Source organism: Rhinopithecus roxellana, chromosome 20, assembly GCF_007565055.1.
Source record: "Rhinopithecus roxellana isolate Shanxi Qingling chromosome 20, ASM756505v1, whole genome shotgun sequence".
NCBI lineage: Eukaryota > Metazoa > Chordata > Mammalia > Primates > Cercopithecidae > Rhinopithecus > Rhinopithecus roxellana.
In genome coordinates, this window is record NC_044568.1 from 71,797,345 (window position 1) to 71,817,883 (window position 20,539).

At 56.4% G+C, this 20,539-nt stretch overlaps 1 protein-coding gene across 5 annotated transcripts in view; it reads left to right on the forward strand.

Moving 5' to 3' along the window:
• The window catches only part of UNKL (unk like zinc finger), a 52,867-nt gene that overhangs the window by 10,802 nt on the left and 21,526 nt on the right, over positions 1–20,539 (forward strand). For 4 of the 5 annotated variants that reach the window (XR_004055315.1, XM_030924313.1, XM_030924314.1 and 1 more), the window contains exons 3-9: positions 3,005–3,181; positions 4,774–4,907; positions 7,237–7,372; positions 9,026–9,143; positions 12,093–12,177; positions 13,125–13,210; positions 16,033–16,095. Coding sequence is in view for 4 of the 5 variants with exons in the window: in XM_030924313.1 (XP_030780173.1) it covers positions 3,005–3,181; positions 4,774–4,907; positions 7,237–7,372; positions 9,026–9,143; positions 12,093–12,177; positions 13,125–13,210; positions 16,033–16,095 (799 nt within the window). In the remaining variant the exon portion in view is untranslated. The remainder of the gene's footprint in view (positions 1–3,004; positions 3,182–4,773; positions 4,908–7,236; positions 7,373–9,025; positions 9,144–12,092; positions 12,178–13,124; positions 13,211–16,032; positions 16,096–20,539) is intronic. The other variant, XM_030924317.1, reaches the window with a different exon arrangement.

Sequence of the window (20,539 nt, forward strand, 5' to 3'; positions counted from 1 at the left end):
CAAATACCAATATTTGTTGCACTGCACTGGGTGTAGTCTGGTGGCTCTGCTCACTGATTGTCTCGGATGAGTTTGAGAACCATGTGTGTCACCCGACCCCTGGGGGCTCCTGCGTCCCCTCCTTGGGCATCCGTGAGCTTTCTCTTAGGTATTCCCTCTCACTCCTAGGTGTCCGCAAGAGTAAGGCATTTTCCTAAATCTTTTTCCAGTTTTTCTTTTCTTTTTCTTTTTTTTTGAGACAGACTTTTGCTCTGGTCACCCAGGTTGGAGTACAGTGGTGCGATCTTGGCTGACTGCGACCCCCACCTCCCAGGTTCAAGTGATTCTCTGCCTCAGCCTCTCCAGTAGCTGGGATTACAGGCACCTGCTGTCATGCCCGGCTAATTTTGTATTTTTAGTAGAGATGGTTCCATCATCCTGGCGAGGCTGGTCTTGAACTCCTGACCTCGTGATCCACCCGCCTCGTCTTCCCAAAGTGCTGGGATTACAGGCGTGAGCCACTGTACCCAGCTGGCTGGCTGACTGGCTGGCTGGCTGCCTTCCTTTCTTCCTTCCTTTCTCCCTCCCCTCCTCTCTCTCCCTCCCTCCCTTCCTCTCCTTTTTTTTTTTTTTTTTTTTTTTTTTTGTGAGACAGGGTCTCGCTCTGTTGCCCATGCTGAAGTGTAGTGGCACAATCACGACTCAATGCAGCCTCGGCCTTTTGGGCTTAAGCTATCCTCCCTCCTCAGCCTCCCAAGTCGCTGAGACCACAGGTATCCATCGCCACGCTGGGCTAATTTTTAAATTTTTTGTAGAGTTAGGGACTCACCATGTTGCCCAGGCTAGTCTTGAACCCCTAGACTCAAGCAATCCTCCTATCTCTGTCTCCCCAAGTGCTGAGGTTACAGGTGTCAGCCAGTGTGCCAGCCCTTCCAAGGCTGAAAAATACCCCATTGTGTGGACGGAGGCCCGCGTTTGCCCCATTGTGTGGACAGAGGCCGGCGTTTGCCCCATTGTGTGGACAGAGGCCTGCGTTTGCCCCATTGTGTGGACAGAGGGCGGCGTTTGCCCCGTTGTGTGGACGGAGGCCGGCGTTTGCCCCGTTGTGTGGACGGAGGCCCGCGTTTGCCCCATTGTGTGGACAGAGGGCGGCGTTTGCCCTGTTGTGTGGACGGAGGCCGGCGTTTGCCCCGTTGTGTGGACGGAGGCCCACGTTTGCCCCGTTGTGTGGACGGAGGCCCGCGTTTGCCCCGTTGTGTGGACGGAAGCCCCTGTTTGCCCCGTTGTGTGGACGGAAGCCCGCGTTTGCCCCATTGTGTGGACAGAAGCCCACACTTTCCTTTTTTTTTGAGACGGAGTCTCGCTCTGTCGCCCAGGCTGGAGTGCAGTGGCCGGATCTCAGCTTACTGCAAGTTCCGCCTCCCGGGTTCACGCCATTCTCCTGCCTCAGCCTCCAGAGTAGCTGGGACAATAGGCGTCCGCCACCTCGCCCGGCTAGTTTTTTTTTTTTTTGTATTTTAGTAGAGACGGGGTTTCACCGTGTTAGCCGGGATGGTCTCAATCTCCTGATCTCGTGATCCGCCCGTCTCGGCTTCCCAAAGTGCTGGGATTACAGGCTTGAGCCACCGCGCCCGGCCCAGCCCACACTTTCCTTACTGGCTCCATCAGCGCCCACTTCAGTGGTTTCCCCATCTTGGCTCTTGCGATTGACGCTGCTGTGAACATGGGTATGCAGGTGTCTCTTGAAGACCTTGCCTTTGGGTTTTTTGGATGTGTACTTAGGAGCAGGATTGCTGGGTACCAGGGTAGCGTTCTAATGTGACTTTTGCTTGGCTGGCTCCTGGGGACCCTGAGAGCCAGCCGGGCACCCCTTCTTCTGCCTCTATCCCCCTCAGCTTTCAGTGTCTGGCACATCACAGGTGCCCGGTGGAGCCTGGGTTGGGCTCTCTGAACTCTGGGTCTCTATTTCCTGACCTTAGAGGATGGGGCTAGACCTGGTGTTGCTGAATCGCTCTTGGTCCCCAGCCATCCCTGGCTGGAGCTCCTAGTGTCCAGGCTGCAGCCCTGTGCACAGCGAGGTGGGCGGGGCCCTCACGGAGCTCCCCAGCCGGAGCTGGAGTTGAAGGTTTGAGTCCTTACATTTGGGGACCTGCAGTGACGGCCCCTGTCATCCTCTGCCTTGGCCCTCAGGCCACTCAGGGTGATTCTGTGACCAGCCAGGGCTCGGCACCATGCCTGTTGGTGGTCCTCTGTGTGTCCCCTTGCCTCCTTCTGGAGTGACCTACCTGGAGGCGCCCAGGAATGCCAGAGCGGTTTGTGTCATCTCCTTGTCTTCGTTGCTGCTGCCTGTCTATGACTTGAGCCTTGGCTGCTGCTTCCCCTCCCCACTGCGCCCCATCCTGCTCCAGGAGCCGCCTGTGACTCCCCAGGAGCATGGCTCTGGGCCTGCAGGTGGCCCATGGGATGGCGACGCTGCCTCACCTGTGCTCCCCACCACGCCATCTGCCTCCTCTTCTGCCCATGCCCCTTGTCTCCCCTAGCCGCGTCCAGGGCCCTGTGCTTATCCCCTCCCCTACCTCCCTCCTGGTGTCCCTGAAAGCAGCAGGACGCTGGGCAGGAGGGGCCCCCACTTTGTGACAGTGACTGGTCAGGAAGGTGATGCAGCCTGTGTGCAGGGCGTGAACTCTCATTCCTACACAGGTTTAAAAGTTTATTTGAACATTAGGAAGGATGAGCTTTGTGGAAATTCAGCGTTGTGTTTCCTGCTGTGTTTGGCTCACTGGGGGTTTGCGGTGGTCTGTGTTTGACTGGTTGGGGGTTTGCGGTGGTCTGTGTACCTGAGCAGTTCCACTTTTGGGGACAGGTGCTGTGTTCAGTGTGTCCGTCCTGATCAGAACAGGAATCTGGGAGAAGGGAAGGGAATTCACTGCTTGCCGCGTGCTGACAGGGCGTGGACTCAGGGAGCTTAGTAGGGCTGCCTCTGGGTCCGTGAGAACCAGGCGTTACGTGCCCCTCTGCTCCCCAGGTGTCCCTACCTGCACCGGACAACAGGGGACACGGAACGCAAATACCACCTGCGTTACTACAAGACAGGAACCTGCATCCACGAGACGGATGCGCGTGGCCACTGCGTGAAGAACGGGCTGCACTGTGCCTTCGCGCACGGCCCCCTGGACCTGCGGCCGCCTGTGTGTGATGTCAGGTGAGTGAGCATCCACGAGCGGGCACTCGCCAGTGGCTTGCCTGCCTGCTGCTGCAGGCTCTGCTGGCCCAAATCTCTCTCTTCCAGAATTTGTTTCTGAGTCTGGATGTTAGTCCTTTTTTTTTTTTTTTTGAGACGGAGTCTTGCTCTGTCTCCAGGCTGGAGTGCAGTGGCGCAACTCAGCTCACTGCAAGCTCCGCCTCCTGGGTTCACACCATTCTCCTGCCTCAGCCTCCCGAGTAGCTGGGACTACAGGCACCCACCACCACGCCCAGCTAATTTTTTTTTTTTTGGTACGTTTAGTAGAGACCAGGTTTCACCATGTTAGTCAGGATGGTCTCGATCTCTTGACTTTGTGATCCGCCTGCCTTGGCCTCCCAAAGTGCTGGGATTACAGGTGTGAGCCACCTCGCCCAGACCTTTTTTTTTTTTTTTTTTTTTTTTTGAGGCAGAGTCTCTATCTGTCACCCAGGCTGGAGTTCAGTGGCACGATCTCAGCTCACTGCAACCTCTGCCTCCCAGGTTCAGGTGATTCTCCTGTCTCAGCCTCTTGAGTAGCTGGGATTACAGGTGCCAGCCAAGCTAATTTTTTGTATTTTTAGTAGAGACGGGGTTTTACCATTTTGGCCAGGCCGGTCTCGAACTCCTGACCTCAAGTGATCCTCCCACCTCAGCCTCCCAAAGTACTGGGATTACAGGCGTGAGCTACCAGGCCCAGCCTCTGCATGTTACTTCTTTCTTTTTTCTTTTCTTTTTTTGTTTTGCGGAATGGAATCTTGCTCTGTCACCCAGGCTGGAGTGCAGTGGCGCGATCTCGGCTCACTGCAAGCTCCGCCTCCCAGGTTCACGCCATTCTCCTGCCTCAGCCTCCCGAGTAGCTGGGACTATAGGCGCCCGCCACCACACCTGGGGTTTTTTTGTATTTTTGGTAGAGACGGGGTTTCACCGTGTTAGCCAGGATGGTCTGGATCTCCTGACCTCCGGATCCACATGCCTCGGCCTCCTAAAGTGCTGGGATTATAGGCATGAGCCACTGTACCCGGCCTGGATGTTATTTCTAATGAGACAATCCCTCACTTCTTCTCACTGGGTGTTTCTTCTCTGGGTCCGGTGGGCAGCTTAGTGGGGTTGAGGCTGTGAGGCACTGCTTTCCAGGAGAACGAACTCAGCACAGTCTGGGGCTGCAGGAAAGCAAATCCTGCCCAAAGAAGAGTCCGCTTTTACATGGGTGGGGCCGAGTGTAGTGGCTCATACATGTAATCCCAGTGCTCTGGGAGGCCAAGGTGGGAGGATTGCTTGAGCCCGGGGGGTGGAGGCTGCAGTGAGCGGTGGTTGCGTCACCGCACTCCAGCCTGGGGGCAGAGCCAGACCCTGTCTCAGATAAAACAAAGCAAACAAAGTAAAGTGGTTGGGATTTGGATGAGGACTGTGGGCCAGGACAGGGGAGCGCCTACACACTGAGACTCCGTCCTGAACCTTCGGCCGCAGCCTCTCTGTGCAGTGGTGGGAGGGGAGCGTGCCCTGCAGTGACCTCGTCTCAGCTTTGGAGGCTCAGGACGCAGAGCTGTGACCACTGTGTCCTCGGCTTGCAGGGAGCTGCAGGCCCAGGAAGCCTTGCAGAACGGCCAGCTGGGCAGCGGGGAAGGGGTCCCGGATCTGCAGCCTGGGGTCTTGGCCAGCCAGGCCATGATTGAGAAGATCCTGAGCGAGGACCCCCGGTGGCAAGGTAACTCCACGGCCGCAGCTGAGGGCGGGGGGGGCGGGGGGGCGGCGGGCACAGCACAAGAACAGCTTGGGCCACTCAGTTCTCCATGCTTTTCAGTTTATGTGCAAGCAGATCGGACAGGGAACCTGAGGTTCATGGAGTCCAATACCAACCCCTCCCCCACAGGGGTGGGTGCTGAGTGGGATTTGGGCCGAGGTGCCTTCCCCACACCTGCTCTGAATCTCCGTGGCAACTGACATCTCTGTGGGGTTGGCTATTGACCAAGTGGCCAAGGGGGCAGTAGCACAGCTCCCCCGGAACTTGTGGGGCGTCGTGTCCCAGAGCCGGGGCGCCCACCAGGCACCCACCAGGATGCCCAGCAGAGCCCCCAGCCGTGCGCCTCTCTGGGGTGGTGCTCTAGACAGCAGCTTTCGAACCCCGGACTTGGCTGGAAATGCATGGACCAGGGGGCTGTCCCTCGGAGCTGGGGGACGTGCATTCCTGGCTGGCACATAGACGAGGTTATATGCAGGGGAGAGTTTGATTTGAAAAAAAATGTAGTAAGGCCGGGGGCACTGGCTCATGCCTGTAATCTCATCACTTTGGGAGGCTGAGGTGAGTGGATCACTTGAGGTCAGGAGTTCGAGGCCAGCCTGGCCAACATGGTGAAACCCCATCTCTACTAAAAATACAAAAAATTAGCCGGTTCTGGTGGTGGGCGCCTGTAATCCGAGCTACTTGGGAGGTTGAGGCTGGAGAATCTCTTGAACCCGGGAGGTGAAGGTTGCAGTGAGCCAAGATCACACCAGTGCATTCTAGCGTGGGCAACAGAGACTCCATCTCAAAAAAAAAAAAAAAAAGCGGGTAAAATGCACATAACATAAAATGCACCATTTTTAAGTGTACAGTTCAGTGGCATTTAGCACATTTGCAGTGTTGTGCAGCTGCCACCACTCTCTAGTTCCAGAACATTCCATCCCTGCAAAAGGAACCCCCCCCCCCGGCTTATGAGCACTTCCTCCCCATCCCCTCACTGACCCCTGTACCCACTGGCCTGCATCCCAGCTCTATGAATTTGTCTATTCTGGACGCTTCGTATGGCAGCAATTTTTTTTTTTTTTTGAGAGGGAGTCTCTCTCTCTGCTGCCCAGGCTGGAGTGCAGTGGCACAATCTCAGCTCACTGCAAGCTCTGCCTTCCAGGTTCATGCCATTCTCCTGCCTCAGCCCCCTGAGTAGCTGGGATTACAGGCAGGCACCACCACCATGCCCGGCTAATTTTTTATTTTTAGTAGAGATGGGGTTTCACCGTGTTGGCCAGGCTGCTCTTGAACTCCTGACCTTGTGATCCACCTACCTCGGCCTCCCAAAGTGCTGGGATTACAGGCGTGAGCCACCACGTCCGGCCCAGTGCCCAGTGAATGACTTCTAAAACTAGGCTTTATTTTTTAGAGCAGTTTTCGGTTCACAGCAAAACTGAGTAGCAAAATAGATTTCCCGAACGCCCCCTGCCCCCTCAGCGTCTCCTGCCATGAACCTCCTGCACTGCAAGGTACGCTTGTTACCAGCAGTGAACCCACATTGAGGTGTGCTTGTCACCCAGAGGCTGTGGTGTGCATGAGGCTCAACGTGCGGCATTTCAGGGTGTGCGTTTCTCTGTTTTTTAAGCATACTCACAAAGCTGTGCAACCATTTCCTTTATATAGTTGGAGAACGTTTTTATCCCCCATCAAGGAAACCGCATACCCGCAGCAGGACTCCCTCACACCCCTGGTAGTCTTGGCTCCACTCCGTCTCTGTGGGTTCCCTAGTTCTGGGCGTTTGTTTTCACATAAACAGAATCACAGCACGTGGCCTTTGGGCCCGGCTTCCCTCACGGAGCCTGAGTGGTTTTTTTTTTTTGAGACGGAGTCTCCTCTGTGGCCCAGGCTGGAGTGGGGTGGCCGGATCTCGGCTCACTGCAAGCTCCGCCTCCCGAGTTTATGCCATTCTCCTGCCTCAGCCTCCCGAGTAGCTGGGACTACAGGCGCCTGCCACCTCGCCCAGCTAGTTTTTTGTATTTTTTTAGTAGAGACGGGGTTTCACCGTGTTCGCCAGGATGGTCTTGATCTCCTGACCTCGTGATCCACCCGTCTCGGCCTCCCAAAGTGCTGGGATTACAGGCTTGAGCCACCGTGTCCGGCCAAGCCTGAGTCTTTGAGGTCCGCATGTGCCGTGGCGCGTGTCTGCGCTCCCCGAGTGCTCCTGCAGCTCCTTCCGTTGGGGGACAGCCACGTCCTCCCACCTTCGGTCTCCTGTGCCCGGCGTTGCCTCCAGTCACACTGCTCAGTCACCGTGTGGCCCATTTTTCAGACGCCAACTTCGTGCTGGGCAGCTACAAGACAGAGCAGTGCCCGAAGCCACCGCGCCTGTGTCGCCAGGGCTACGCATGCCCGCACTACCACAACAGCCGGGACAGGCGGCGCAACCCCCGGCGGTTCCAGTACAGGTGAGCCTGCGGGACCGTGCTCAGAGGACCCCGGCTGGTGGGCGTCCTTCCTGGCCCGTGGCCCACACTGCCCACCCCAGGGTTCTAATGGGAGGGCTGCCCTTGTGGCACCATCATCCCCGGGAGGGGAGGGCATCTCCAAGCACAGTGGCTGTGGGAGGCGCCGTGGAGGCCCACGCGTCTGTCCCGGGGACGGGCTTCCCCACCCGGGACGGGCCTCCCCACCCATGCTCAGCGGCTCCCATGCAGTCCCCTACCGGGGCCCCTCTGCCAGGCAAGGGGACGGAGCACTGCAGGAGGGACCCCCGTGTGCCCCACCTGTGCCTCTGGTCGCAGCCGCGCTCTCCGAGCCGTGGGCCGCATGCTGTCTCCCTGCCCAAACCCCAGGCGCTCTGACGTTGTCGTCACCTGGGATCGACCTCGTCTTCACAGCTGGTAGCTGGGACACCGGGTCCTTAGGCTGAGTCCCACGGCCAACAACCCAAGGGTCGCCCTGCCCAGGGTGCACAAAGGACCTTCCTCCACTGCCTGAGCCCCAACTGTCCCTGGGTCTGGCCTGCGGGTTTGGTGCCTCGCAGCCTGCTTGCCTCTGAAGCCCCTTTCTCCTCCTTGCCCCAGCCCGGCCTTCTGGTTGTGCCTGGCCTGGCCTGCCTGCCATCTGCAATTTGCACCTGAGACGGGGGTGGAGGGGTACAGACCCCACAGGGTGTCTGGATGACTGGACCATGACCTTGGCCTCCCTGAGGCCCTGTCTGTGTCCAGCTCTTCCTTTGAGCAGAGAACCACCCTCTCTTCTGAATGACCTGGTGCTGCCTCATGTGCCCTGGAGGGCGCCTATGCCCCCATGGGAAGGATGCCCTGGAGGGCGCCTGTGCCCCCATGGGAAGGACCCCCTCCTTGTTTTGCCACATTCCGTCTCCCTCTGAGCAGCGTCCAGGTTGAGGGACCTCAACAACTGTAGAACAAACCACAAATGAGTCTCTAGGTTTTTGTCATCGCCTGTCATGGAAAGAAAAGAAAAATTCTTTTCTTCAGTAGGCACTTACGTTTTCCATAAATCCAAGCCAGTTACAATAAAGCTGCTAGAAATTCCATGAAGAGTAGAGGATTTTGATTTTTTATGAGACAGTCTCTCTGTTGCCCAGGCTGGAGTGTGGTGGTGCATTTCAGTTCACTGCAGTAGGAACATAGGTAATTGGAAATTGGTGAGGATTTTTAAATTGTGGGATCAAAACTCTCACTTGTATATTATAGAAGGTTGACGAGACAGCCCCGTGCTGTCCGGGTGCCCGGCCTCACTGCCCCCAGGAAGTTCGACTGCATCTTCCCTGCGTTCTCCAAGTCTGTGAGGGTGGCTCTGACTCAGACTCAAGTTAAATTCCGTGCAGAACAGCCCTGGGGCTCCTGACCCCATCCTGGCACTGGCCGGGCCTGCGTGTCCATGAGCGCAGAGCTGGGTTGCTGGTCACTCCAGGGCCCTAGGCCTGAGGCCCCTCCTGATGGGAGGCGGACACCTCTGGGCACACGGGGGCAGCCATGTCCTCCTGTGTCCCCCGACACCTCCTCATCCTCAGGTCCTGCCCCAGCGTGAAGCACGGGGATGAGTGGGGGAGCCAAGTCCTCCGTGTCCCCCTGACACCTCCTCATCCCCAGGTCCACGCCCTGCCCCAGTGTGAAGCACGGGGATGAGTGGGGGGAGCCCTCGCGCTGCGACGGCGGTGACGGCTGCCAGTATTGCCACTCCCGCACGGAGCAGCAGTTCCATCCCGAGGTACGTCCCTCTGACCCCCCAGGTGCAGGGATTGCTGGAAGGCCCCGGAGAAGCCGAGGGTTTCACAGCGCGGCTCATCACACAGAAAGAACAGTGATTAACCGTGGCTGAGGGCTGGCACGGGGCGGGAAGCCTAGGGGGGGCATGAGGGCTGTACCTGCTTGCTGTCTTGCTTGCTGGCCTTCAGGCTGCCCTCAGCTGGCGAGTCTCTCCGCTTGGCCTGCAACAGAAAAGAATCGTGGGAAAAAAGCAGGGAGAAAATGTTAATTAAAAACATACATATTCAGGGCCGGGCGCAGTAGCTCACGCCCGTAATCCTGTACAATATTACAATATTACAGTAGCTCAAGCCTGTAATCCCAGCACTTTGGGAGGCCGAGGCAGGCGGATCACTAGGTCAGGAGATCGAGACCATCCTGGCGAAACCCCGTCTCTACTAAAAATACAAAAAAATTAGCCGGGCGTGGTGGCAGATGCCTGTAGTCCCAGCTACTTGGGAGGCTGAGGCAGGAGAATGGCATGAACTTGGGAGGCGGAGCTTACAGTGAGCCGAGATCATGCCACCGCATTCCAGCCTGGGTCACAGAGCGAGACTCTGCCTCAAGAAAAAAAAATGTATGTGTATATATATATATATGCAGGCTGGGCACGGTGGATCACACTGTAATCCCAGTGCTTTGGGAGGCCGAGGCGGGCAAATCACTTGAGGTCGGAGGTTTGAAACCAGCCTGGTCAACATGTCTCCACTAAAAATACAAAAATTAGCTGGGTGTAGTGGTGTGCGCCTGTAATCCCAGTTACTCCGGAGGCCGAGGTGCGAGGATCACTTGAACCCGGGAGGCAGAGGTTGCAGTGAGCTGAGATTGCGCCACTGCACTCCAGCCTGGGGGACAGAGCAAGACTCTGTCTTTCACGTCTAAAAAACGTGAAAACCTGAGCCAAGGGGGAGGCGCGCAGGGGCTGGGAGGGACCCGGCGCTGCTTCTTGTCTTTTCTTGACACATGTCGTCACGGACACGCATCATGCCTTTTGGGTGTCGGTGACCACACACTCAGCGGTGCCACCAGGGGCCTGTCGGGAGTCCGGCATCTGGAGCCTTTTCTGTGTTCGTTCACACAGGCCTGGCTGCAGACCCCAATCTCCCGTACCCCGCTGAGTGGAGCTGGCACCACATGGGTCACAGCCGCCCCGTAAATCCTGAGTGACATAAACCCTCCCACCTGGGCCCTGCCCCAGCTGAATAAGAACTCTTCCCAGGCAGGAAGTTCCTGGGGCTGAAGGGGGCAGCCTGAGCTGGAGCCAGGCCTGTGCCTCCACTAGAAGGTGCAGGGTATGGGTGGTCCACCCAGCGGTGTAGTTGCCAGGGGATCATACTCAGATTTGTATTTAAATGAACAGGCCAGGCACAGTGGCTCACGCCTGTAATTCCAGCACTTTGGGAGGCCGAGGCAGGTGGATCACTTGAGGTCAGGAGTTTGAGACCAGCCTGGCCAACATGGTGAACCCCTGTCTCTACTAAAAATACAAAAATTAGCTGGACGTGGTGGCACGCGCCTGTAATCCCAGCTACTCAGGAGGCTGAGGCAGGAGAATCGCTTGAATCCAGGAGGCGGAGGTTGCAGTGAGCCGAGATTGCGCCATTGTATTCCAGCCTGGGTGACAGAGCCAGACTCCTTCCCGCCTCCCCCGAAAAAAAATGAACAGGCCGGGCACGGTGGTTCATGCCTGTAATCCCAGCCCTTTGGGGGACCGAGGTGGACAGATCACCTGAGGTCAGGAGTTTGAAACCAGCCTGGCCAATATGGTGAAACCCCATCTCTACTAAAACTACAAAAAATTAGCCAGGCGGCCGGGCGCGGTGGCTCACGTCTGTAATCGCACCACTTTGGGAGGCCAAGGCGGGCGGATCACGAGGTCAGGAGACCGAGACTATCCTGCCTAACATGATGAAACCCCATCTCTAATAAAAATACAAAAAAATGGCCGCGCGTGGTGGCGGGTGCCTGTAGCCCCAGCTGAGGCAGGAGAATGGCGTGAACCTGGGAGGCAGAGCTTGCGGTGAGCTGAGATCACGCCACTGCACTCCAGCCTGGGGGACAGAACCAGACTCTGTCTCAAAAAAAAAAAATTGGCCAGATATTGTGGCACGTGCTTGTAATCCCAGCTACTTGGGAGGCTGAGGCAGGAGAATCGCTTGAACTCGGGAGACAGATGTTGCATTGAGTCGAGATCATGCCACTGCACTCCAGCCTGGGCAACAGAGCGATACTTTTTCAAAAAACAAACAAAATGAACAAGCAATCGAGCCTCCACGGGTACCTCGTGGTGGGAGAGCCGTGGCAGCGGGGGTGGCCAGGCTGAAGGTCAGGAGAGAGGCTGCCTGCTGGGACCCAGGCAGGTGTGGGCACTGGGGGCCAGGTGTGCCAGTTGTTGTGTCCTCCCCGGAGAGCTGTGGAGCAGGAGGGGCTGGGCCAGGCCCTCTGAAGGTGGACTGGGGGCTTCTAGGCCGGTCTGTCCCTTGCTGGGTCTTAAGTGTTGTTGACCCATGAGAGGGGCTGTCACCCGAGGTGAAGTGTCAGTGGGTCTGGTCAGGGAACAGAGACGCGCTTCTTTTAATAGGCACTTATTGGGCACCTGCTGCATGCCAGTCTCTGAATTTGGTACATCTTTCAGAAAAGATCAGCAGGGAAATGACCTTGCCCGTGACTGGAGGGCAGATGCTGCGGGAATGGCCCACACATGTGCCTGTTCCCTGTGGGTCGGCTGTGCAGAGAGGAGGGATGTGGGGACCAAGGGCACACAGTGGAGGAGGCAGGGCCCACACCCCCTTTTCAGAGGTGTCTTGTTGTGGCTTGGAGCTTCATCCTCTACCTTGGGACGATGCCAGCCGCGATCTTTCCACAGGATCCCACATCCAATCAAGTGTCTTTATTTCATTTCTTCCCCCAGATCTACAAATCTACGAAATGCAACGACATGCGCCAAACCGGGTACTGCCCACGCGGCCCCTTCTGCGCTTTTGCACACATTGAGAGTGAGTGACCGTCCCTGTGGCAGGTTCACCTTAGCAGGTTCTGCGGCTCTGCAGGCCCTCACTGGAGTTACTGACGACCCGGAGCTGGCCACGAGGACCTGGAAGACGGGCGGGAGCTCAGCACTGTGGTTGGGGGTGGGGGGTCCCTGACATGCCCATGGAGGCTCCCTGGGGTGTTTGTGCCACGTGAGGCTGGGTTCCCTCCACGCCGGCATGGGCCAGGCCAGGTGGAACCTGCAGGGACCCTGTCTCCAGGCACGATGGGGCCCTGAGCATGGAGGCTGAGTTCTGGTGTGGGCCAGCTGGCGCCCCCACCTGCCTCCTGGGCATCCAAGCTGGGACCTTCTGCCCCCCGCTGCCTGGGCCTTGCCCTGAGACTGCCATCTTCCTGAGCGCCCACTCAGGAGCAGCACCACCCTTGTGGAGAGAGGGGTCTGTCCACCCCAGCTCCCCCGGGGAGACAGCAGAGACCCTTGAGCAAGGGTTGCTGGGGTGAGCCCGTGCTTTCCAGAGCCGTCTGCTGTCTAGAGGATGAGGGTTTAGCTTTGGATCACGTGGTCCCTAATAAGTTCCCAGCAGCAGGAACAAGCCCCAGTGGGAACCCACGCGGCCTCCTCGCAGCCGGGGGTTTGGGTTCTAGGTTTTCTGCGTGTGGTTGCAAGCTCAAATTTTCCTTTGTTTTTGATTTTAGTAGGGAGGGAAGCTCTTCTTGTTCACATTTTAAACATTGCTTTTAGTGTTAAAAACATGAAAAACTGGTCTAAGGCCTGAGGGTCCCGTTGCCCTGGGCGTCCCCTGTCATTGCCCAGCCGTCCTCTGCTGCACCCCTGAGGGATGATTGTGACAAGGCCGCGCATGCTCGGCCCTGACGTGTGGTGCAGAGACTGCTGCGTGTTCCTGTCACCCACCAGTGGCCCTCAGAGCCTGCTGCTCCCCTGTCCTTGCAGAGAGCCTGGGGATGGTGAATGACTGGGGCTGTCGCGACCTCCACCTCACAAGTCCTGCCTCCACGGGCAGCGGCCAGCCGGGAAACGTAAGTGAACGGTGTTCCCAGGACAATACCAAGTGTCCTTTGGTTTAGTTGAACTGTTAGGGATGTGGATGGATATGAGTTTTCAGCAATGTGGTCGCGGGCAGTCTGTGGAGTTCGTGGCTCTTCTAGAAGAGTCTAGAAAATCCTTGCCACTAGGCCGGGGGCGGTGGCTCATGCCTGTCATCCCAGCACTTCAGGAGGCTGAGGCAGGCAGATCACCTGAGGTCAGGAGTTTGAGACCAGCCTGGCCAACATGGTGAAACCCTGTCTATCCTAAAAATACAAAAATTAACCAAGTGTGGTGGTGGATGCCTGTAATCTCAGCTACTCAGGAGGCTGAGGCAGGAGAATTGCTTGAACCCAGGAGACGGAGGTTGTGGTGAGCTGAGTTCCCACCGGTTCACTCCAGTCTGGTGACAGAGTGAGACTCTTTCAAAAAAAAAGAGGGGAGAAGAGGGGATTGGGCTCCTAGGAAGTTAAGGCTATGGGGGAGACTGGCGGAAGGTAAGAGTAACTTCAGTGAGGTTGGTTACGCAGCCTCTCCTCCTGGTGTGGAGAGGGGAGAGGGCACCTTCACAGAGGGAATTCACACCCGGCTTCGAGGCAGGAAGGGAGCGGAGAGCTGTTCCTGCGTCTGCTGTTTCTCAGCTGCTTTCAACTCAAAATAATCTTTTTGTCAGAGAGTGGCATGTGTGGGGTGACACACTCTGACCCCTCGTGTATGTCTTAGAGCTTCAGCTGAGCCTCTGCCTCAGGCCAGTGGCTCGGTTTGGGGTTTGACGCTATGGTTGGTTCAGGGAGTCTAGAGCTGGCACCCTGCCTTCACAGACCAACCCAAGGTCAGAGAGCCACGTTTAAATGTAAGAAATGGAACTCAGGGCTGGGCACGGTGGCCCATGCCTGTAATTCCAGCATTTTGGGAGGCCAAGGCGGGTGGATCACCTGAGGTCAGGAGTTCGAGACCAGCCAGGCCAACATGGTGAAACCACCATCTCTACTAAAAATACAAAAATTAGCCAGGCATGGTGGTACATGCCTGCGGTCCCAGCTACTCCAGAGGCTGAGGCAGGAGAATCGCTTGAACCCAGTAGGAGGAGGCTGCAGTGAGCTGAGATTGCGCCACTGCACTCCAGCCTGGACGACAGAGGGAGACTGTCTCAGAAGAAAAAAAAAAAAAAAAAAAAAAAGAAGAAATGGAACTTAGGAGAACCGACAGGGAGCCAGCAGATTCAGACGTCTCTTCTGTTTCATGAAACCTTCAAGATTTGGCATCCTTGGCCAGTTGCAGTGGCTCACGCCTGTAAACCAAGTACTTTAGGAGGCTGAGGTGGGACAATCGCTTGAGGTCAGGAGTTCAAGACCAGCCTGGGCAACAAAACGAGACCCTGTCTCTACAGAAAGCTTTGAAAAATTAACTGGGTCCACTGGCAAATGCCTGTGCTCCCAGCTTGGCAGGCTGAGACAGGAGGATTGCTTTAGCCAGGGAGGTCGCACCACCGTGCTCCAGCCTGGGAGACAGTGAAATCCTGTCTCAAAAAAGAAAAAAAATAGCGTTTGTCTAAATTCTGAGCAGAGCTTACATCTGTGTGTGTGTGTGTGTGTGTGTGTGTGTGTGTGTGTATACATATCTTTAAGAACCAGAAGTACTGCTGAGTAGGTGTGTATATATATACATATACGTGTGTGTGTATTGTTTTTTTTTTTTTTTTTTTTTTTTTTTGGGAGACGGAGTCTTACTTTATCACCCAGGCTGGAGTGCATTGGTACGACCTTGGCTCACTGCAGCCTCCACCTCCCAGGTTCAAGCACTTCTCCTCTTTTTAATTTTTTTTTTTTTTTTTTTTTGAGACGGAGTCTCGCTCTGTCGCCCAGGCTGGAGTGCAGTGGCGCGATCTCGGCTCACTGCAAGCTCCGTCTCCCGGGTTTACGCCATTCTCCTGCCTCAGCCTCCCGAGTAGCTGGGACTACAGGCGCCCGCCATCTCGCCCGGCTAGTTTTTTTTTTTTGTATTTTTTTAGTAGAGACGGGGTTTCACCGTGTAGACCAGGATGGTCTCGATCTCCTGACCTCGTGATCCACCCGTCTCGGCCTCCCAAAGTGCTGGGATTACAGGCTTGAGCCACCGCGCCCGGCCTCTTTTTAATTTTTAATTTTATTTTTTGAGACGGAGTTTCACTCTTGTTGCCCAGGCTGGAGTGCAATGGTGCCATCTCGGTTCACTGTAATCTCTTACCTCCTGGGTTCAAGTGATTCTTTTGCCTCTGCCTCTTGAGTAGCTGAAACTACAGGCATGTGCCACTGTGCCTGGCTATTTTTGGTATTTTTAGTAGAGACAGGTTTTCATTGGCCAGGCTGGTCTCGAACTCCTGACCTCAGATGATCCACCCGCCTCAGCCTCCCGAAGTGCTGCCACTGTGCCCAGCCTGAATATGTTTTTTTTTTTTTTTTTTTTTTTTTTTTTTTTTTTTTTTGAGACGAAGTCTCGCTCTGTCACCCAGGCTGGAGTGCTGTGGCTGGATCTCAGCTCACTGCAAGCTCCGCCTCCCAGGTTCATGCCATTCTCCTGCCTCGGTCTCCCGGGTAGCTGGGACTACAGGCGCCCGCCACCTTGCCCGGCTAGTTTTTTGTAGCTTTTAGTAGAGACGAGGTTTCATCGTGTTAGCCAGGATGGTCTCGATCTCCTGACCTCGTGATCCGCCCGTCTCGGCCTCCCAAAGTGCTGGGATTACAGGCTTGGGCCACCGCGCCCGGCCGAATATGTATATTTTTAATTCACATTTCCTCCCTGCTTTTTTCTCACATGACTCTTTTTTATGTTGCAGGCCAAGCGGAGAGACTCGCCGGCCGAGGGCGGCCCGAAGGGCAACGAGCAGGACAGCAAGCAGGTACAGGCCCCAAGGCTTCCCGCGGCCCTCGTGCCCGCCGGTGTGACATTGCGTGAGGGCTGCGCTCGTGCATCCTTGGTCCCGCCCCCTCTTGGCTCCCAAAGCCGTCTGGTTAACATCTGCTTGTTACAGAATTAGCTCTCTCCTGGTACCCCCGTGTTTGTGTGTTTGAAACATTCGTGTTATACCTTGGAAACAACAAAGCCAAAACCTCCTGCTGTTTTCTGCTCAGGGAAATAAGAGGGGCCCTTTGGAGTCCATCTGTGTTACTTTCCTTGGGCTACGAGGGAAGGATGCAGATGGGGCCATTTAAACAGCAGAACTTGCCTGGTGTGGTGGCTCACACCTGTAATCCGAGCACTTTGAGAGGTCGAGGAGGGCGGATCACGAGGTCAGGAGTTCGGGACCAGCCTGGCCAACATGGTGAAACCCCGTCTCTACTAAAAATGGAAAATATTAACCAGGTGTGGTGGCACGTACCTGTAGTCCCAGCTACTCGGGAAACTGAGGCAGGAGAATCGCTTGAAGCCAGGAGGTGGATGTTGCAGTGAGCCGAGATCATGCCACTGCGCTCCAGCCTGGGTGACACAGAACAAGACCCCATCTCCAAATAAATGAATGAATGAGGGAGTTTTGGTTGGGCACAGTAGCTCACACCTGTGGTTCCAGCACTTTGGGAGGCTGAGGCAGGAGAATTGCTTGATCCCAGGAGTTGGAGGTTGCAGTGAGCCGAGCACTCCAGCCTGGGCAAGAGTGAGGCCCTATCTCAAACCAAAGCAAAACCAAAACCACACCCCAAGCAGCAGCACCTGCTCTCTCAGTTCTGGGGGCTGAGTCTGAACTTGAGCTGTCCAGAACTGGCTCCTGAGGCCCCCGAGGTGCAGATGCTGTCTCCTCTGTATCCTCTGGGGTCACTTCTCTGTGTGTGAGCATCCTGGGGTCTCTTCCTGGGGACAGCGGCTGCGTAGGGCCCTGCCCCTAACACCTCGTTTCATTGTTGCTGTTGTTTTTTACAGTTTCTTGAATTTTTTTTTTTTTTTTTTGAGACGGAGTCTCACTCTGTCCACCAGGCTGGAGTGCAGTGGCACGATCTCGGCTCACTGCAAGCTCCGCCTCCTGGGTTCACACCATTCTCCTGCCTCAGCCTCCCTAGTAGCTGGGACTACAGGCGCCCACCTCCGCGCCTGGCTAATTTTTTGTATTTTTAGTAGAGATGGGGTTTCACCATGGTCTCGATCTCCTGACCTTGTGATCCGCCTGCCTCGGCCTCCCAAAGTGCTGGGATTACAGGCATGAGCCACCGTGCCTGGCCCAGTTTCTTGAATTTTTTGAGACAGTTTCTTGAATTTTTTTCTTGAATTTTTTGAGACCTGGGTACTCTGTCACCCAGGTGGGGTGCGGCAGCCCAGTCCAGCTCACTGCAGCCCAGGACTCCCAGGCTTGAAGCAGTCCTCCCACCTCAGCTTCCTGAGTCGCTGGGACCCCAGGCCCACACCACCAGGCCTGGCTAATTTTTGTATTTTTTAGAACTGGGGTCTTACTATGTTGCACAGGATGGTCTTGAACTCCTAGGCTCAAGCATTCCTCCTGATCTGGTCTCCCAAAGTGTTGGGATCACAGGTGTGAGCCTCCACGCCCGACCTAAGAACTCGTCTCACCTTAATTACTCCTCACAGGCCCTGTCTCCAAATTTAGTCACGCCGGGGGTCAAGGCTTCCATGTAGGAATTTGGGGGGGACACGTTTGGTCCATAACAAAGACACTGTGCTGACTGAAAGGAGCCAGTTACTGAAAGGCAAATCCTGTGTGATTCCACCCACAGGAGGTCGCTAGCTGAGTCACGTTCACAGACAGCAGGTAGCATGGTGGGGGCCGCGGCTGGGGCCGGGGGAGGGAGCTGGTGTTCCCTGGGGTCAGAGCTTCCGGCTGGGAGATGAAGCGTTCTGGAGATGGACGCGGTGATGGCTGCACAGCGGTGTGGATGGCATTCATGCCACGGACTACACCGACCCATGAGCACCATAGTAAATGTTGTATTTCACCGTAATACAGAGAAGAAAAACCAGGCAGGCAGTGCTGGTGTTAGCGGAGGTGCGGCGTCCCCAGGGCGTCCTCACGGGGCGGACGGTGCCGGTGTTAGCGCAGGCGCGGCATCCCCACGGGGCTCTCATCTGACGCCTCTCACCATGCCCAGCCCTCCTGTGGATGGGCCCCCACACCAGGCCCGTCGTCTGTGGCATTTGTACCTTGGGGAACAAGAACTGACCTGGATGTTGATGATTTTCAGGTGATCATTTGGGCTGAAGTCACAGTGTGCACATCACCCCGGCCAGCTCCCGGGCAGGGTCAGCATGGGGTCTGGGAGTCACTCAGCACTGAGGCTTCCTCTCCGATCTCTCTTGGTGTATGGCCTCCAGTAGGCTGGGGAAGGCCCCCAGGGTGGAGTCCCTCCTGCAGACACCCACGAAGGAGGCAGCCTTGGCTTCTCAGGCTGCTGCACTCACCCTGGGCCAGGCAGTGCTTCGGGAGCCCGAGGCCGCCTCCTAGCCGAGGGTCAGCCTATGCCCAGCCCTCAGACCACCGCTGCTTTGGGGGCAAATGTGGCACCTGCACTGTGGTGCCTCGCGGATTTCCGCGTTCTTGGGCTCTATGCAGACACAGGTGCGGGGCACAGGCTCCCCATCTGACCCAGGGCAGGGCAGGCCTGCTCTGCAAACCCCAGCATTGTCCATGGCTGCTTGGTGGGCCCGGCCCTTCCAGGCAGCAGTCCCTAGGCTCTCCCTTATTTGGGAGGCGGCCTCTGGGCCTGGGTGATGCTCTGGAGTTGGTTCAGGCAAAGACTGAGACGCCTGCAGGGGTCATGGAGCTGGGAGGACATCCACAGGGGTGACTGTGACGCGGGCGGTGGCCTCTTGGCTACTGGTGGGTCAGGACATGGTGGACCTCAGCCTGGCGGAGCAGGGGCAGCTTGTGTAGGGACAGTCCCCCAGAGCACGGACCTAGGCAGACCCTGAGACACAGGTGGGCTGCCAAGAGATGGGACAAGGAGGGGATGGGGGAGGGCTTCTGCGGGCCGTGCAGCTGTGCAATGTCCACATCCCTGGTGGGCAGTGCATTGCTGTCCCTGAGCTTTTGGTTCTGAGTCACAGCTGCTGGATGCGGTGAGCTCGGCAGACTGCCCCACGTCACTCACCCCTTGCTGGTGTCTGCCTCCTCGGTACCGCAGCCCAGGTGGCCCTGTCCTTTGCTGGTAGAGAAGGTCGGTCCCCTCCCTGATCCAAGCTATTGGGGAACAAGGAGCTCCCAGGTGTCTGCGTCGCTCCTGGATGTTGGGTCACCAGAACGTCTGTTGGGAGGTCCTTCTCAGCCTTCCTGGGGCCACACTGAGGCTCTGGAGCAGGGACAGGAAGCGCCAGGGGTGGGGGCAGGTTGCCACTGAGATGTCACCAGGTCTCGAATCACCCACCGTGTTTCTGGGCTGCTTGCTAGAGAACGTGCGGCTTCCAGCAACCCCGTCACCAGGCTCACCATGGGGATTGATGGGGGGTGTCAGCAGCGCCATGCATGGCTTGGAGGGTCCTTGGTGTTGCATGACTGGGTAGGTCTGTGGTGTTGGGTGCAGGAGTTACCGCCGTCCCTGAGGCTAACGGGGTGGACTGTGGTTCCTTTTTTCACGGCTTGAGGGAAAGTGGTCTCCGAGCCAGGGAGGGGAAGTGGATTATGGACGAGGGAGCAGGCCCCATCTTGCACCTGCACAGGGAGCTCTGGCGGCTGTCTCCAGAGTTTGCAGCTGGAGGAGACTGTTTTCAGAGTCAGTCACGGGGGATCTGTGCACCTCCTGTGCCGTGGGCTGAGGAGCAAATCCGTTACCCAGAAGGAAGCCAGTGCAGGCAGCAGGACCCCAAGGCCACAGAAGCCTGGAGCCAGGTGCGTTCTTGAGGACTAGTCAGTGCCTGATTTCTGATCCTTAGGAAATGCACGTTAAAATTTCTTCATTATGGACGGTTTTACTTAAGCAGACAAACTAGTAGAATCACACCCCCCAAGGTTAACTTTTCCTGCATTACTTTTCAGCAAAACCCAAATATCATATCATTTCAACTGTAATATTTCAGTATGCAATTCATTTTTCTTTTAGAAACAGTCTCTCTGTTGCCCGGGCTGCAGTGCAGTGGCGTGATCTTGGCTCACGGCAACCTCTGCCTCCTGGGTTCTAGCGATTCTCCTGCCTCAGCCTCCCAAGTAGCTGGGACTATAGGTGCCTGCCACCATGCCGGGCTAATTTTTTGTATTTTTAGTAGAGACGGGGTTTCTCCATATTGAGCAGCCTGGTCTCGAACTCCTGATCTCAGGTGATCCACCCACCTTGGCCTCCCGAAGTGCTGGGATTACAGGTGTGAGCCACCACGCCCGGCCCTGGCTCATTTTTTTTGTATTTTTAGTA